Genomic DNA, 18,659 nt, shown 5'->3' with positions numbered 1-18,659 from the left:
CTGGGCCTTTGGAGCCAGACTGGCCTGGCCTTCTGGCTGCAACACTCTCTAAAAAGGGAATCATCCAGACAATGGCATCACACCGGGGGCGGTGGCTCACCCTCTACAGTTTTGACTACTTCTCAGGGCAGAACAGAGTGGGGCACAGTCTGAGCCCGAGGCAATCAGCTCCATTTTTTTTCCTCTTTGTGACAGGGTATGCTATTTGGCACGGGCTGGGCTTGAGCTCACTTTGTAGCCCAGTCTGGTCTTGAACTTGCAATCATCCTCCTCCCTCAGCCTCCCAAGTGCTGGGATCACAGGCATGCACCACCATGCCCCACTCTCAGATCCTTCATTTTCTTATCTTGCAGAGCTGAGTGTCAGCCAGGGGCATTTCCTGGCTCTGGGCTCCGGCTGCCTGGAGGAGGCTACTGTGGCTGCTGCTGCTGCTGCTGAGGGGCGGAGAGCAGATGAGGAGCCGGCACGCAGGCCCCCCCAGCGCCTGCCTCTACTCTGTTAATTTATTACTCAATCTTTTTTTTTAAGTAATGACCTGATCCCTAGTACCTGCTTTCAAACCATTACTGTCTGCTGAAATCCTGTCTTTTCTTTCAGGTTTTAGATGTGCTGGGTCTATGTGTAGTTGTTCTGCAGTCACATAAAAACCAGCTGCTGCCTTTGGTTCATCGGGCGTGGCCCTCACTTGTGCACCGACTCACAAATGATGACCCCCTGGCAGTCCTCAGAGCCTTCAAGGTACTGCATTGCTGCTGCACTGTCCAGCATAAACACGGAGCTCACCGGGCTTTGTGCATTGCCTCTCTTTTTGTCTGGTTGCAATGTCACAGAGCTTAAAGTATAGAAAAGTAAGAAAAGCACAAAAAATAAAATAAATATCACTTTGCTATTGCATTTGAGTCAGGGTGAACTATAAAAGCAAAGAGCTACCAGCATTTATTGAGCATCTCCTGTGTGTCAGGAAGTGAGCTTGGCATTTCCCCCCACAGAGCTCATCTCACAGCTGTGCAAGGTGAGTCTGTTACTTCCATTCTCAGTAGACGAGGAAACAAGATCAGAAGTTAAGGAAGTGTCTCAGGATCATACAACTAGCAGACAGTAGAACTCGCATGTGTGAGTTCACGCTCATGCTCATTGCACTGGCCAGAAGTCAAGGTGAAGGCACACACATTCTAGCCCTGGACATCCTCTGTCTAGCCAGATAGCTGGGCAAAGCCCATGACCACCCATTTTCAGGTGGTGTTCAGGAATAGCACCCCACTTTGTTTTTTTTTATTTAGTACAAGGTCTACGGAGGTCTCACTACATAGATCAGACTCATAGTGATCCACTGGTTTTCAGCCTCCCAAGAGCTGGGATTACAGGTGAGCACCACCACGCCCAGCCTCAGTCACCATCGCAGCGTGCCCTGGGGGTGGGGCTGACATGGTTTATGGTGCCAGGGATCGAACCCCGGCCCTTTATAGTTCCCTACGTTCCCCACAGTGCTGTCAAGAATTAAATGGGACTCTGCTGAAGTGCTTTGGAAAGCTAAAAGCCCTTAGAGATGTAAGGTATTTTTCTCCCTTAGTTTGGCTCATATTAGCACATATATTTTAACTCATTTATTTCTGTCCTTCCTTATTCTAAAAAGCACTTCCAGCATCCTTCAGAGATACATTTACCATGGCAAGCTAACATAAATCAGAAGTGGGGTGAGCAGGATGAGGCAAAGAAAAAAGATGTGTAGGGACATAGGATGAAATTGAGAAGGCAATGAATATATTTGGCAAAAGAAGTCTGATTTTCTGTGTCTTCAGCATATACTAGAAACTTTATCAGTTTCTGTTCAAAACACATAAAATTGCTAATATTTTTTCCAAAGCAAAATGTAGAAAATAACAAGTGTGTGTTGTGTAGAGAGAAAAGGAGGGTGGTCTTATTAAATCCTACTCAGATGTGCTGTTTTCTTTTATGAAAGTTAATAAGTTACCTAAAATTATATCAAGCATAGAAAAATGAAGAACCATAAAGCTGTGTGTGCCAAAACTGAAGCTGTATTTTCCACACACGTGCACATTGATGACACCTGAGGTCTGTAACCTTGCGTATCCAGCCGAGGGACTTTAAACGAGTGCCTTCCTCTGCAGAATGGGCAAAAGCTCTGTGTGCTGGCTCCACCTTGCTTACTGGATTTTTAAAGAAATTCCTAGTCTATACTCAGTCCTGTGCAGTGGGGCAAAACATTTCAATATGTTCTGCTAGAGAAAGTTTAAAATGAGACATGTAAAGAAACTGCCTGTTGTGGAAGATAGAATGAGAGTGATGTACATAAGTGATTGTGCGGCTGAACAGAGGGAACAGAAGTCAACTGCAGCCTCAGGGACCGGCCTGGGATCAGGAAGAGCCCTCAGCCTCCCTGCCTCCTTCCCTCGCTCCTCATCTGCCCCATGCCTGCAGAGGGCTGCTGCTAAGCCTTAGCTCTCGTGTTTGCTTGGCTAGCTAGAGTTAAAAGTCCAAGTCTGTTCTCAAGGGATGTTGGGGTGATTTCAGAAATAATCTATGTGAACTGCTTTAAGCTTTTTTTTTTTTAATGAAAAAAGGAAAATCAAGGTATTAATCATATTACTCATCCAACTCAAGATTCCTCTGAATTATTCTCCATGTAATCTATATTTATGGTTAGAAGCAGCTGAGCCTGAGGAGCAGAGACCTCCGAATTCATAACTGTCAGAATCACCAACCATGGTCAAGGAATTAACAGCAGTAATTCTGTTTTGTTTTTTTCAAGTAGAGACCTAGATGGAATTAAATTACCAAGCATTCTTTAGTCTTCGTACTGCCTTGCTGATATTCAATCAGCAAGTCAAGACTGTTCAGTCGGGACTGTTTCTGCAGGTTTTGTGCACCCTGGGAGGCAAGTGTGGTGATTTTCTTCGGAACCGGTTCTGCAAAGATGTGCTACCAAAGCTGGCTGGTTCCTTAGGTACCCAGGCTCCCATCAGTGCCAGGGCTGGACCAGTTTACTCTTACACACTAGCCTTCAAGTTGCAGCTGGCTGTCTTGCAGGGCCTGGGCCCGCTCTGTGAGAGACTGGACTTAGGTAGGTACCAATTCGCCTCACCTGGATGGCATCCCTGAGTCCTGTCTCACCCCTGCCTCATGTTCTTGCCCCTCCCCTCCCTTCGTGTCATCTCCTTCCATCTTTCTTTGGCCCCATTTGTCCATCTGTCATGCATTTCCTGACTCACAGGATAGAATAGAGAGCTCAGGGAATGTTGCCCAGCTGCTCCAGTTTCCCCAGACAGCAGTTGCTTACTGCTTATCCCAAATGAAGTGTGAGGACCAGTGCTTGTTTTGTTTTTCCTCTCTGCAGGTGAGGGTGACCTGAATAAAGTGGCTGATGCCTGCTTGATTTACCTCAGCACCAAACAGCCCGTGAAATTACAAGAGGCTGCCAGGAGGTATGTCTGCTTGATCACCTGCATCTCTTTATGTTTGTTCTAAATTATAGATGATTTGCTAATGGCAAGCAGATCTGAAGCATCTCTGCCCTCCTTTCTCTCCTTGCCAGGTTAAGATGATTTCTTGAACTGTGCCAACTCTAAAGGTAGTATTTTTACTAAGTGCATTTTCCTTTACAAGTAATCTTTTCTTCTTCTGCAATGTCCACAACAATTTTATAGAGGCAAAAAACAGAAAGACCATGTGCTGGAGGGGACCCAGCACCCTCCTGGTTAGAGGGTGAGCCATGTCAGGTCCTGTTCCTGATGGCCCAGGATCCCAGGTCTCCCTTCCCTCTACAGTAAAACAAAAGCACTGGGTTACTGACTTCTAAAACCTTGACTCCACAGAAGGTCTTAGTGATAAAAAAGTATATGCAGAATTGGATATGTTTTCAATCAGGCACATACATGCCTCTTTCTAGAGTCTGTACGGTAACATACATAAACAGCAGAGACCACCAGGCTTGTGTAAAGGCAACATGCTATGTGTTAGGTTTTTCCAGCAGTGCAGTAAAGAAATAGGAAGGATAAAGAAGGCTTTATTAACTCAAAGAGGATCCAGGGCTGATATGGCAGATCCTCGACCTGAAACAAAAAGGCTTGGGGCCACGGAGATAGCTCAGTGGACTAAATGCCTGCCTAGGCAAGTGCAGTGACCCGGTTTGATCCCCAGTGCCACATGGCATGTTACCCTGCCCCAGGCACACCAAGCCAGCCACCAAGACCAGGTGTGGTGGGGCCAGAGAGATAGCTCAGTAGAATAAGTGCTTGCCTGACAAGCACAAGGGCCTGAGTTCAATCCCCGGTTCTGCCAAAAAAAAAAGACCAGGCGTGGTGGCAGACATATTTAATCACAGCACTGGAGAGACTGAAACAGGAGGATCACTAGGAGTCTGAACTGCATATTGAGACCTATACCAAATACATTAGAGAGAGAGAGAGAGATAGGTGGAAGGGGGGAGAGAGATGAGACTTTTATGGCCTTTTGTTAGGGGTGGAATTTGAGGGGATGTTTAGAAATAGCTGAGGAGCTGATTGGGATCTTCCCTGTGGTAGTGGGAAAGGTGAAAGAAAATTACACCCTGGGCTAGGTTGGAGAACAAGTGGGAGAGGCGGTCTCTGGGACGGTAAGTTGTCGTTTTCAGGGCTTCAACCATGTTAGATGACCATCATAATAAATCAGCAATTCATACTAGAGCCAGAACCTATCAGTATGGAATTTATTGTCCTGGGTTCAGGCAGAGAGCATGGTAAGACCTTCCACCCCTCAAAAAGAGAATTGTGTCCTTTTTTATAGAGATGGAGAGAAGACGGGACATTAGGCGGGAAGATCCCAATGAACAGCTGTGGTTAAAGTTTTCTGGCGTTCTTGCATCTCAGTAGGCTGAGTCCTTAAAAGTATCGGTTGTAAATTTTTGGGTGCCTCCAGATGCCCGCAGGATCTGCAAAATTCCTTGTCCTGTCTTACCTCCTTTCCTGTGTTTGCCAAGGGCTGAGCTGAATTCCCTGCAGAGAGCAGTGCTTCTGCTAGCAAGCAGGCTGGTGGGGGCTGGGAGAGTCAGACCAGGGTGGAGACTTAAACCATTCATCCAGTCCTAGCCGGATTCCCATCACGCAGAGAAAAGTAAGAGTCACTCGGGCCTTTTCTGATTCGAAATTATGTGACTCTAATTTCCAGGATTTTTTGACAGTGCTTCTAACAGAAGCTATTTTTAGTTGCCTGAGTACTAAGTGATTTTTCCCATAAACTAAAACTCTGACAGAGGGCATCCCAAACTGTACTCTGGTCTTTCCCCAGCTCATTTTCCAGCTGAGAGCAGCATCGCCCTGGAGCTGCTGCCCCTGCACACCTGTTCTGGGCTGGGCCCGGGCTGTCTGCCCTCCAGCTCCATGTTCCCCAGCAGTGTCCCTCCTTCCCCAGGCATTTGGAGACAGGACCTTGAGTATCTGTGCTGGGGAAGGAGATGGGACTCACCCCATTGCCTGAGGAGCTGAATGGCTGCTCTGACTGGAATAGGGAAAGTGACTTGCTCTCTTGTAACCCTGGGAGTGATGGAAATATTTTTTTGAATTGATTTATTGTCTTTGCAATTTTTTACTCTTGATTTCCACTGTAGCCTTTTTTCTCTCTGTCCCTTTCCCATCACATCCCTTAGGCCCAGGCTCAGTCATGGTTTTTGGAGCACAGGATGCGTGTGTGTCCCAAGGAGCTTCTTGTACCCAGGCATTAAAAGAACCAGCTTGGGGTAAAATAGTTCTCCTTGGGCAGTGCCCCAAAGCTCATTGCTGGGTGATTTAAAGTGCAGCCACAAACACGATGAATTTATCTTTTAAGTAAACTCTGAGGAGCCTAAGGAGCTGTTACAACCAAAAGTTGCGAAGACCTGATTTTCACAATTCTTTGAAATTGTACTTTTTTTTTTTACTACCACCATTCTACTTTTTTTTTTTTTTTACTACCACTGCATCCCATCCTTCAAGTTTAGAGTCATCAAACAAGCTAATATTCTCAATTCATTTTCTTTTCATTTCTAATTCTTTTTTTTTGTGTGGCTGAAAGCAATTAAGCCCAGAATTGGACCTTGCTGAGTCTTGAGCTGGTGTTCAAGGTGGCTCAGGAGGAGGAACATGCAGCCTGACCACTTGACTGCAGAGGCGCCTTTGTTTGCTCCACTGCATTCCACTCAGGGTTGAGTCAGATGACTCCCTCTGCCAGGCAGGGAGCAGGCGAGGAAGTGCAAGGTTGATTGCTTCACACTCACGTCATCTGCGGACGCTTTTGAGTTGGGGGGACAGAGTTGTCCTTGATCAAGAGCTGATTTGGCATCTTGATTCAGAAATTAATAAGCTCTCTAAATGAGAAAAGAAGCTGAGAACAACAGGAAACCTGGCATCGTTGTGAGCTGCATTACTATGCAGAGGGTGATGGTGGACTGAAGCAGTCACAGATGCTGATGACCAAGCCGTGTCCCTGCCTGGGATGGAGTCCCCATGTCCAGGCAGTTTGTCCTTAGGTCTCCTCCCTTCCGACCCCAAATCCCTGACCGAGGAAAAGCCTGTCTGCGTACTTGGAAAGTCTCCCTTGAAGCTATCTGCTCTCTTTCTGTCCAAGCCTTGTAGCTGGGGTTTACAAAAAGCCATGCCGAGTATTCAAAGTCGGCAGAAGTCGGGGCTGCCCAGAGTGACTGCCTCCCTTCACAGGTATTAAATTCCCCTCCCTGCTCCTCTGTTAGCCAGAGGGCTGGCTAAGGAACCTGTGCAGACAGGGGCCTGCTGTGAGGCCTCCCACCTTCTGTGAGGAGATGAATGTGCACCACTTCAGAGCAGGTGTCAGGGCCCCCTGGGGTTGAGGGGGTTAGGACCTCAGAGGCCTTCATCGTGTTGGAACACAGACAAACTTGGCTGCACCGTGAAAATATCTCTTTATTTTCACTACATCGTGCTTTTTCCTTCTTCCTGTTTGCTTTTTTGTGGCTCCAACGAGTAACCAAGGCTGTGTTTGCTTTTTTAATTTGTCATATTAAATACAGCCTTTGTGGCAGGCTTTTACATCAGGCTGTAAACTCTGGAAATGGAAATTGATCAGGGGGTGGTTGACATAACCAAGGCTATAAATGGTAAGAACGGAGATGCCATTCCAGTTTAATGCTTTTATCTAGTGAATATGCCTGGTAAGGAGGGGGCATAAATCTTGCAACTTGGGGGAATGGGGGCTGGGTATAACCTTCCTGCTTGCTACCACCAGGTGTCACTGTTAGAACTGGCAATGAAAAAAAAAAAAGCTCCCTCAAAGTCCATCTCGCAAAATAACTTCAATGGATAAAAAACATAAATCACATTTGGGTGTAGGAGGAGGGGTCAAGATATCAGAAGATGTACATTGGCAGTGTCCCTGAGGGTAAGCATTGAATTACAAATAACAGCTCCAATTAGCCACACCCCCCTCTCAGTCTAGGGCAGAAGCAAATTTAACTGATTTAAGTTCCCAAGTGGCCCCAGAAGCCTCCAAGATATCTCCCAGTGTGCATTGTGTCTTCGCAGTTCTGTGCCTTTCTGACCATCGAGCTTTGCCCTCCAATAGATGAAAGGAATTTGAGATGAGAGCATACACCCCAAATTTCTATTTTTTTCTTCAAGCCAATACGTGTACTCAGCCTGGCTCAACTCTTTTAGAACCACATGTCTTGGGCCAGTGTACTAGCCTCTGAGGCTCCCTGCCTTGCAGCAAGGTCTTACATCATCCACCTGGGCTAAAAGGAAACAAAACGAGGCAATATCTGTTTTTAAATAGATGAAGTCCATGCCAGTAAATCTCATGATAAAGGTTTTAGACTGCTTGGTCTCTACCAAGTCCTACCTCCACCTGCAAACGGTAAAGCCCAGGTCCCAGGTATGAATGCAGAGTGGCAGCTGGTAGTGACCAGCTGGTGCACCTGCTGGTTGTGTACAAGTACCTGGATGCCTTATTGCGGCCCTGGTGTGAAGGAAGGGGGACATTGCCTTCAGTCTTCTCTCCAGCCATTGTGTGTGAGAGCAAAAGGCACCCGTACATGTTTGTAGTACAGAAGGCATTCATTGTAGGAAATAAGTACATGCACATAACGTATTTTAATTCTTTTCCCCCCTCCCTCCTTTCCACCCTTCGTCCATCTCAAGATCCCCTACCCACTTACCACAGATATCTTCCTGCTTCCTATTGTCTGTCTCTTTCTTTGCTCTTTAAATTATTTATACTTAGGAGTTCTTTCATGTAAGAAAAATTATGCAATGTTTAAGTTTATGTGTCTGATTATTTCACTTAATATTATGGTCATAAGGCATATCCATTTTCCTAAAAAAAAGAAAAAGGGGGGGCGGGGAGATGGCTCAGTAGAATAAGTGTTTGCCTGGCAAGTGCAGGGCCTAAATTCAATCCCCAGTTCCACAAAAAAAAGAGGAAAAAAAATTTCCTACAGATGACTCAGATCTGTCCTTAGCACTCCATTGTATACAAACCACATTTTCTTTATCCATTCATCTGTTAATGGCCATATAGGTGACTCCAGCATTGAGTTGTTGAAGGTACAATCTTGGAGTTGGACAGTCCAAGGTCAGATCTTATCTATGTAAAACCATGAGCAAATAGCTTAGTTTCCTTGCATCTCATTTCCTCCCTATAAACTCAGGGTGGAGAGGGCCGGGGAGATGGCTCAATGGAATAAGTGCTTCCCTGGCAAGTACAAGGGCCTGAGCTCAATCCCCAATTCCACCCAAAAAAAAAAAAAAAAAAATTAAAAAAATAAACTCAGGGTGATGATAATGCAGACGAGTTGCTGTCATGCATTCACGAAGTCTGCTTAGTGCTCATCCATTCTGCAGGTTGGTTAAGGAGCCCCTGTGTTTCTAAAAAAGCCCAGGCACTTTTCCAGGCACTGAAAATAGAGGAAACAAAACAGAAAAGACTTCTGCTGTCATAGTGTTCGTGTTCCAAAGATACACTAATACACACATTGCACACACATGAACTTGGATGTAGCCTTCAAGTTTGCTTCATCCTTACTGAATTCTGAACAGGGGTTTTCATATCAGGAGGGTCTTTTTCATGCTAATTGTGCCACCTCTGTTCATTCTCTTATTTGTGCGAGAAGTCAGGACCAGGTTTGAAGGTTCATTTACTGTCTGACTTCCTGCTCTCTTTCTAGCAGTAGGATCTCAACCCATCAAAGAACCAGCTCGTACCTTCAAACCCCAGAAAAACACAGACTGGCACAGGCTCACTCATTTCATCCCTGTCAGAGCCCAGCTCCTCTCTTTACCTCCATGTAGGCCTATTATATTTGAACAGATCAGGAGCCACAGAGGTGATCCATTAGTTCAGCTGACTTGAAATGAGAAGCTCATTGCCTTAAATGGTGTGGGAAGTTTGTTTGAGGTTGGGCTACAAAGCTATTTCCCTCTTGGATTGCATCCAGCATGGAAATGAGGGCACTCGTAATATTTTTCCTTTTGGCACTTGATTAATAGTTGACAAATCCAGACCGGAGTAGTTAGCTTTCCCATTATCTGTCTTTTGACAAGCATTGCTGCTTTTCTTTTCAAGGCCTATTGTTCTAAAAATACATTCAGGTGTGAAGCTGTTCAATGTGCATATACAGGCATGATTTCGTGGTGTCAAAGATAAGAGACATCTGCCATGCAGATTACAAAGTAGGTTGCTGGGTTTCAGATCTTAAGCCAGAAACTTCTGTGCTGCTTCAATCAAATGCTACCATTCCTTTCCCTGCTTCCTTGGTGTTGTCACATGACTGATAATCTTCCAGGGTCAGCTATTTTACCACTCAGTGGGGATGTGCACACAGGCACATCAGGAACAGGATGCTCTTTTTTTTTTTTTTTAATTTTTATTTATTTATTTTTTTTATTTATGTGTGTGTGTGGCCAGCTCAGCCCACCAGGGGGCGGGGCTGGCTGGCATGTGGTGCTGGGGGACTGAACCGCAGTCACTGTGCTTTAGCTAAGCTTGTTCTAAGTAGGTGCTTTAGACCACTGAGCCATCTCACCAGCCCCAACAGGATGCTCTTGATGGCGGATGAGCCTAGTGACTGCACTGCCTGTACAGAGAGTGGCTCTCAGCAAAAGCCTGGGTGTGACACGGGGTAGCCATTTCATCCCTTTACTGAGTGCCATCTGTCTGGAGCTCCTAGAAAGCTGGAGTGAATGTGATAATCTCAATACTAAGTAAAATAGCTATGCGAGGGGGCCAGGGAGATAGCTCGTGGAATAAATGCTTGCCTGGCAAGTGCAAGCTCCTGAGTTCAATCCCTGGTACCACAAAAATAAAAATAAAAATAAAGTAGCCATGCGAATGGCCTCAGTTATCTTTTCTTACCATACCTGTGGGTGGGGGGTGCATGGACATTAACCCAGGGTGCTACTAATGTGGGGTGTGCACTCCACCACTGAACTACACCCCAGCCTCTATTGTAAATTTTTTATTGGATCTCTTGTGGTAGGCCAAGTACTGTTTTGAGAATGAAGATTTCAAAGAGGAATGCCAAGTTGGCTCACAATGCTGTTCAGTAGCAGTGTAGCCTAAGTGAGTCACCTTCTCAGAGTCTCTGCTCTTCTTCATCTACAAAACTGAAATTTAAAAAATCTACTTTCCAAAAAAAGAAGCCCTTAAAAAAATTTAAATATCTGCTTTCTGCCTAATACAATTATTACAAGTCTTAATAAAAATTTTCAACACAAAACATCATAGATTAAAAAGTTAATAAATAGTAGTTGTTAATCATTAAATTTCCCCCTTAATTCAAAAATGACTGAGAGCATGTACAAATTGAGTTTATGCAACAAAGAAAACAGAAAATAAGTAAAGGAAATTTTTAAAGGGAAAAACAATAAGTGAAGAAGCAAGATGAACCCAGAATTGAGGTTGATAAAGTGCAGAGTAAGAGCCCAGCTACCTTGCTTGGCTCTGTGCTTCCAAAGACACAGAGCAAAGAGGGAAGTACAATCTGATGCACAGCTTCCAGTAAACACTGGGATAAGAGCTTACAAAAAGAAAAGAAAGCTTTTCAGAAAAAACACAGCGTTCCTTGTTACTGAGCCATAAGAAAATGTGGGTCCTGTATGGGTCATCCTGGAAGGCCATAGGGGACTGCTGTGACTAACATGCTTGGCGTCCTTGCAGTAAATACAGAAGAACATTTCTGAGAGCCACTTCTTCAGGTACCCATCAGTGGGAGCTGCTGGCTTAGATCCAAAGCACAGGTTACAGGAAAACAGTTCAGGGACAAGTGAGGCAAAATAGGTAGACTACTACCAAGATGTCTTTATCTTCCGGAGAGAGGCAGGAAACCCTGCGTATGGCCTAAGAGTGCAGCCAGCCTGTGCCAGACCCTGAACCAGTCTGTACAAAAGGCCGCTGTAAAATCTGCCAAACAGCACTGTCATGGGGTCTAGGCCCAGGAAGGCCTCAGTCTGGGAGAGATGGCCAGATGGAAGGAAGGGGCTGCTTTTAAATCACAGCCAGTGGAATTTAAACCCTCCTAGGTCCTGGCTTATTTTTGAATTGTCTGTAACAGATTGGGCCTCAGTGCCGTATCTTTTAAATAAGCACAAAGCAATGGAATCCTTTTACTGAATTTATAATACTTTGTTGGGTTTTTTAAAATTTTATTTATGTGTGTGTGTGTGTGTGTGTGTGTGTGTGTGGCCAGCTCAGCCCACCAGGTGGTGGGACTGGCTGGCATGTGGTGCTGGGGGATTGAACCGCAGTCCCCGTGCTTTGCTAAGCTTGTTCTAAGTAGGTGCTTTAGACCACTGAGCCATCTCACCAGCCCCAATACTTTGTTTTTGATAATGTAAAGGTATTATTAGCATCATGTGCTTCTACTGTTGTTTATTTAAATCCTGTCTTCGGTGCATTTAAATGTTTTTAATATGGGTCTCTGTGAGTATGCATGTTGTAGTTAGATCGATAGATGAATGGTTTTGAACAGGTAAATATAGTTAAGCCTAACAAGTACGTATAGCTGCAAAGGTAATTGGTAGTATTTATTTGGAGAGCAAATCGTTGCTTCCAGTCATAATCCTCCATTTCCAACATTTAGAAACAAAAACTACCTCTGTGCAGAAGAAGATAGCTAAATTGAATAGCAAGAAAGGACAGGCTTGAAATACTGGTTAACCAATGAACCGAGACCCATTAGAGTAAATTACTGAGTACGGAAACGTAGCCCCGCTGCTTGCTGGCTAAGGCGCGTAGACACCCTGAGCATCCATTTGTTTCAAAAGCAACACACAGCCTCATTTTCAACAGCAGCATACAGGGAATATTGGGAGAGGAGTGGCCGGAGGAAAAAGGAGTGGGGAGGCTGTTGTATCAGAGGGAACAGGCAGGGTAACGTGGCTTTGTGGGTATGCCTGCTTTCCAACAAGTGTCTTCATTTTGTGATCACATTTAGCTATGTCTGTATAGAGATAGCCTGTATCATGTTCCTAAGGAGATATCCTGAATAACTTCTTTAGAAGCCCCAAATAAATAAATAAACAAATAAACATCACAAAGTCACAACTTCTTTACCACTGGCACTTAGACAGCTCATGAGAGCGTTTTATAAATCCAGAAAGAGACAAGGAACAGCAGATCCCTCAAGCAAGTAATTGACAGAAAAAGAATAGCCTGTCACCCGGGAGAGCTGGAAGCCTTGCGTTTCAGTTACTGTTTATTTAGCTTTTTCTGGGTCTTGATTGGCTGGCAGTTTTCTGGAGTTTCCTTTGAGCAGATACTGTCTAGACGGAGGTAGTGAGGACATACTCTGTGATAGTTGCTGTGATAGTGGAGGGGTTTGTTTTGGTTTTGCCATATTGAGATAAGGGGGGTGACCCAGTGCTCATCATGCTGGGAACCTGCCTTGGCTGTCAGGTAGAAGTCACCTTAGTGCTGGTCATATCTAACCCTCTTTAAAGAGAAAAGACTCGCCGTGCCTGCTCCTCAGAAAACCATCCATGGCTCTACTCCACTCATGCCGCTTAGTGTGGCCCTGACCATATTACATCATCAGCCTCTGTGATCTGCCTGCCTTCCACACCAGGCAGGGTGCTGAGACCAAAGCCTTTGTTCTTCTAGCTTTGTGTCCCAACACCCTGTGCAGTGCCTGGGCTGGACCAAGTGCTGGTAAATGTTTGATGAACCATGAGGAGATAAGACCCAGCTGACCAGATTGCAGTAGTACATTTTCTGCCTCCCCAGGCTACTTCTCCCCCAGCCTGCTCACTCCAAACACCCCAATGCTGATCCTCAAGGAGTGAGCTGCTTCTGTTGTTGGGCATCTGGAGGTTTATTAGGTGCTTACTGATACCCATCAATTGTAGATAGGCTGAAGTGCAGGGAAATGGCTGCCTGCGTGAAGTAAAATTCAATAAAACCGCATTTTAAGTGAAAAATCAGTATAAACACCAGGCTTCTTTGCCATGGAAACAGAGGTTGCTTAGAAACTGCCTAACGGCGAGTTCTAAATTTTTTAAAGTCAAGTTATCATTTAAGCTACACGGCCCTACAGGTTATTGAGAGATAATCACTCGCCTCAGGACACAAGAAGGCATGAGGCACAGCTGAGTGCCTCCCCTGCTCGGGGACCAGGTAATCTCTTGATAACTGTGCTCCTCAGAGCCACTCATTTGGGCCTAGGGGAAGGAAAAAGAAATTTTTGTTCAGGAGTTAAATAGTGTACATATATTTTTTTAAAAGTGTTTCTCTTCAGGTTTGAAAAAAGATGGAACTGGTCGTTTGGCATGTTCAACAGCCACCTCTGCCATGTTTCAAGATATATGAGGAACATTTTCCAGGCAGTTACCCCAGTCACTTCGAAGCAGAGGTCCTGCCTTTGTCTTCTGGCTTTCAGTTATGCAGAAAGGACTTCCAAGGCCTTCAGCTTTGCTATAGGCTCTCTCCTCTCAGGGACTACCTCATCTCAATGAAGGCTGGGTGGGAACAGGCCCCAGAACAAAGTGGTATCAGACTTCCTGGTCCTTAGGCACAGCTCCCAGGGGTGGCAGCCAACCAAGGTCCAGGTTCAGAACTTGTCAATATTTAGAGTTCAGCAGGTCGTACGCCTCTTGTCGAGCAGGAGCACAGCTGCGCATGCCAGCCATCTGGCCGCATGGCACAGTGTCTGCTCCTCACCTCAGGCGTGTGGAGGGCAAAGCAGACCACATTCATTTCTTCCTAAAATGAAGCCAAATTAGAACTCCATTGCCTGAGAATTGGAACCCCTACCAAGTCAGTGTGGAGAAATTATGAGTGAGACAGAAGACAAATGTTTTGCCCTTTTCTCTGTGAATTATCCATGGCATGATGGTGCTGCTAGAGTTGGTAGTGATAATTATTCCTTAGACACACACACACACACACACACACACACACACACAGATCCTCTGTGTCTCTCTCTGGAAGGAATAGTGTTTTCATTATACACTTCAAAGTGTTTCCTGCACCTCCTCTTCTCAGAGCCTGAGAACAAACCTGGGAGGAGGGTGGGTTGGCTGTGATCAGCCTCCTCTAGAGAAAGAGGAAGCAGGTACACAAGGCAAAACAATTTGCTTCAAGCCACAGAGCCAGAAGAAACTTGCGTTGCTGCCTGCCATTCTGGGGTGTCCACCCCTTCAAAAGCAAAGAAACAAGACCCAAATTAATTCTCCCAAGAGTTTGGCTTTTGCTTAATAAAAGAAGGTGAACTTTGCACACGTTTTTTCTTTGCTTCCCTGTTAGCATTTTATTTGGAGATCTGACAGGGCAGAGAGTGCCTTCTTTCCTTTCCTGCCAAGGAATACAGCCCACATTTAGCATGTTAAAAAGGGTTCCGAAAATGAACATTGCCATGTTTTCATGCTATGTAAGTCACAGCAGAGCTGTGCCTGAATCAGGCTGTGGCACCACTCTGCTGGATGTTGTCCAGATAAAAATACTTGAAGCGAGAGTGCCGTGCTGTAGCTTGAGAAATTGTTCCAGTTCTTGAAATCAAATGAAACCATTTGCATTCTAACAGTCTTTGGCACTAGGGAAAACTGTCAACTCTGTCACGTGTAAATAGAAATCTGCTTCCCGTTTCTGGTGTTTTTTTCTTTTTAATCATTTCCCTTGCCACTCTAATTATCAAAGATATTTTTGTTTTTAAACAAAAATTCTCTCCCACGCAAGCCCCATCTCCTTTCTGCGGTGGAGTGGAAACGATGAATTAGAATATTCTAATCACTTCTCCAGCAACCACTGTACAGGTTATAAACACAAGATTATCTTAAGCAAAGGAAATTTAACGTTGTTTAGGCACAGAACAGGTCTGGAAATTTTCCAGCGTGCCCCCTCTCCCCCAGCTGCTACCTTTACCTCCTTAGGATATGTCTGTTAAATGCGAGAAAGAAAGAAAAACTGGTTTTACAGAGGTAAAACCTGAATCTCTTGAGGAGATTAATTTCAGATCAACAAAAGTAAAAAACAAATACTTAGCTTTCTTTAGCAAGCATTTAATTTCCAATTGGATGCCCAAAAGTATACAAGACAGTTCTAAGAATAATTGTCAAAAAAAAAAAAAATGTGTGAACCATCAAACAGATCCTATATATATAGCTGGCTGTCACTGTCTGGGGAGGGTTGATTCTGGGCCCCGTTGCAGATAACATACACCAAAATCTGAGAGTATTCAAGTCCTTTATATAAAGTAAGATAACATTTGCATAAAACTCTCCTGTGAACTTGGAATCATCCCTAGATTACTTATAATACCTGATGTAAATGCTGTATAAGTAGTTGTTAGGTTGTATTGTTTAACAGAGACAAGGAAAGGAGTCTGTACATGTTTAGTACAGACACATTTTTTTTTCTTCAAATATTATCAGTCTTGGTTTGTGGGCCAGTGAGATAGCCCAGCAGTTTAAAGTATCTGCTTAGGCAGCCGCAGGGGACCATGGTTCAATCCCCAACACCACATGCTTTGCCAGTCCCACCCTCAGGGAAGGCCAAACTGCCCCCCCCCCGAAAAAAATCATGGTTTATTACATCCACAGGCAGAACCTACAGGTATAGAGAACTGACTGTATTGGTTAACAGGGGTTTGAGGTATGTTTTAACCTTTTGTAAAACCCTGAGTGAGGTGTTGTGTTTTTTGTTTTTTGGTTTTTAGGTTTTTTTGGTGGAACTGGGGATTGAACTCAGGTCCTTGCGCTTGCCAGGGAAGCACTTATTCCACTGAGCCATCTCTCCAGCCCTTTCTATTTTGGCTTTTTGAGACAGAGTCTCACTATACAGTTCAGCTGGCTTTGAGCTTACTTTGTAGCCCAGGCTAGTCTTGAACACAAAATGATGCTCCTGCGTCAGCTTCCTGTGTACTGGGACTACAGGCATGCACTACCTCACTTGGGCCTACTCATCTGCCATACTTTAAAATGAGGAAACAGACTGAGACAAATTGAAAAATTCTTATATCTGCACAGCTGGTGATACCATGATAACGTGGGTCCTGGTAACATTCCTTCTTCCTTGATGATAAGCTGCTGACCTCTCCGCTAGATCCTTACACAGGTTGTAATACACCAGAAAGGCAGGTCATCTTCAGTCGTGTTAGTCACCTAATATAAGTCATGGAATCCTTTTGTCTCATTAGAGACAAGAAGCTGTCTCTACTCAAAAGGTAGTTATGGGGGGTTCCTGTGTACCATGCTGTACCCTCAGAGAGTTTATCTTGTGAGCCACGGAGATGGCCAGTGAGCATGCAGCCAGCTGGTTCGTGCAGGAAAGGTGTCCTGAACAGGAAGAAAGGCAGTACACCTGGCAAAGGGGAAAAGTAGCACCCTAGCAGGTGATGGCTGGGCTGAGGTGGCAGGCCTCATCCTTCCTGGGACTGGACAGCCAGGGCTGTGGGGTTTACAGTGGGACTGTCCATGACAGTGGCCCTCAGCATATGAGTGATGGTTCAAAAACAGGTGTTGAACTGATAAAAGGCAAGGGTTATGAAGATAGAGAACCTTCTCCTTACATGGAAGCCCTAGGCCCTTGAGCTCTGTCTGTGCTGTGTGTAGGACATAGGGCTGTGCCTCTGCGTGCAGTCATGGGCAGGGCTCATCTGCACTGGCCCCCTCCAAGAGTGTCCCGGTAGAGCCCATTCCTGTGAGTAAGAAGCTCCTCACAGGAGCCATGAGCATGTGTCCAGCCCACCAACCACCCATTGCTCCTGGTGCCAAGAAATAGTCCAGCTACAGAGATCAGCTGGGTGCCCCGGGAGACAAGTGGAGTGGCTCGCCATGTCCCCAAGCAGGGCAGAGAGCCCTGTTGGGGTTAGGCCGGTCCTGTGTGAATCCTTCTGTGCCCTCCCCCACCCCACACCACTTCCGGAGCCTTATGGAGTCAGTAATGAAGGGTGGACCTTGTCATTTTTCTTTTTTTCAGAAACTCCAGCTTTACACTCCGGAACTCAACCCGTGCCTTTGCCAAAAGCTTGTTTAATGTCAATATTGTTCTGCTGAGACTAATTACTATTTTACTCTATGTCAATGGATATGAAACTGTTTACCTCTATTGCCGTTAGGCTTTGGGACCTTCCTAATGGGCCTGTCTTAGCAGCTAAAGTAGGTTTCTTCTGGTGTTTCAAGTGACTTGATGTCATTATCAGTTTCTTCTCAGATGGCTCAGTTAACAGCCCCTGGGGGAGCACACCAACTACCCCATTTCTCCCTCTGTCCCTCTCCATGTTACCTGCTCACTGCCCACCTTTCTCCACAGTGTCTTCCAACATTTGATGAAGATCGATCCAGACTTCACCTGGTTCCTCCTGAACGAGCTGTACTGCCCCCTGCAGTTCACACCCCCTCACCCCAGCCTCCACCCGGTGCAGCTGCGGGGAGCCTTTGGGCAGCAGAACCCCTACACCACCAACGTGCTCTACCTGCTTCAAGAGCTGCGGTGCCCACCTGTGTGATGGACAGGCCCTGCCTCCTGGAAGGAGCACCCCCCACAGCCAGCCAAAAGTTGGACCAGCTGTACCCCAGCAGCAGAGACGCATATGAAGGTGGATTAGACAGCCAATCAATTGATCGATCACACAACTGCTTGGAAATTGGATTGAAGGAGAGTAGCTATTATTTATATTTCATTCCTCCAGTTTTCAAATGACATTGTCTCAGGGCTCTAAGGGCTTAACCCCTTAGCATGCCATCTCTACAGCCCTTCCTGCCTTACAGGTTACACACACACACACACACACACACACCCCTGATGATCAGGGCTGAATGGAGCCAGCCTGAGTGCTGGATGTGTCCCGGCCTTGTTTAAGTGTCACACATCCAAGAATTTTAAGAATATAACGCAGCCATCACAGATCCATAGGAGGGTCCCTCTCCATCCATGCATTGATCCCCTCCAATAATGAGGAGCTGATTTGTCGTACTTGACCTGTTCTTTGGAAAAATGAAGTAAAGACACTCCTTGGATGAAAGGTGTGATCAAGAGCTCACTTTGAAGTTTGTTATTTGAATGATATTTTTAAATTCATGGTTTTTTGTTTTGTTGGTACCAGGAATCAAACCCATGGCCTCACTCTTGCCAGGCAGGTGCTATACCACAGAGCTAATTCTCTGGCCCAATTATATATATTAGGGTTGTGTGTGTGTGTGTGTGTATGTGTGTGTTTGGTACAGGAT

General features: G+C 45.4%; 1 protein-coding gene across 1 annotated transcript in view; it reads left to right on the top strand.

Annotated features, from left to right (window-relative positions):
* Positions 1–18,459, top strand: part of Tti1 (TELO2 interacting protein 1) — a 66,492-nt gene extending 48,033 nt beyond the window's left edge. The window contains exons 6-9 of the mRNA XM_023714960.1: positions 598–738; positions 2,878–3,082; positions 3,356–3,443; positions 17,743–18,459. Coding sequence (XP_023570728.1) covers positions 598–738; positions 2,878–3,082; positions 3,356–3,443; positions 17,743–17,938 — 630 coding nt within the window. The 3' untranslated portion in view covers positions 17,939–18,459. The remainder of the gene's footprint in view (positions 1–597; positions 739–2,877; positions 3,083–3,355; positions 3,444–17,742) is intronic.
* The last annotated feature ends 200 nt before the right edge of the window (positions 18,460–18,659 follow it).

The sequence above is a fragment of the Octodon degus genome, unplaced genomic scaffold (genome assembly GCF_000260255.1).
Source record: "Octodon degus isolate 3935 unplaced genomic scaffold, OctDeg1.0 scaffold00037, whole genome shotgun sequence".
In the NCBI taxonomy this organism is placed as follows: domain Eukaryota; kingdom Metazoa; phylum Chordata; class Mammalia; order Rodentia; family Octodontidae; genus Octodon; species Octodon degus.
Note: the sequence above shows the minus strand (reverse complement) of the source record. Positions and strands in the feature narration are given on the sequence as shown.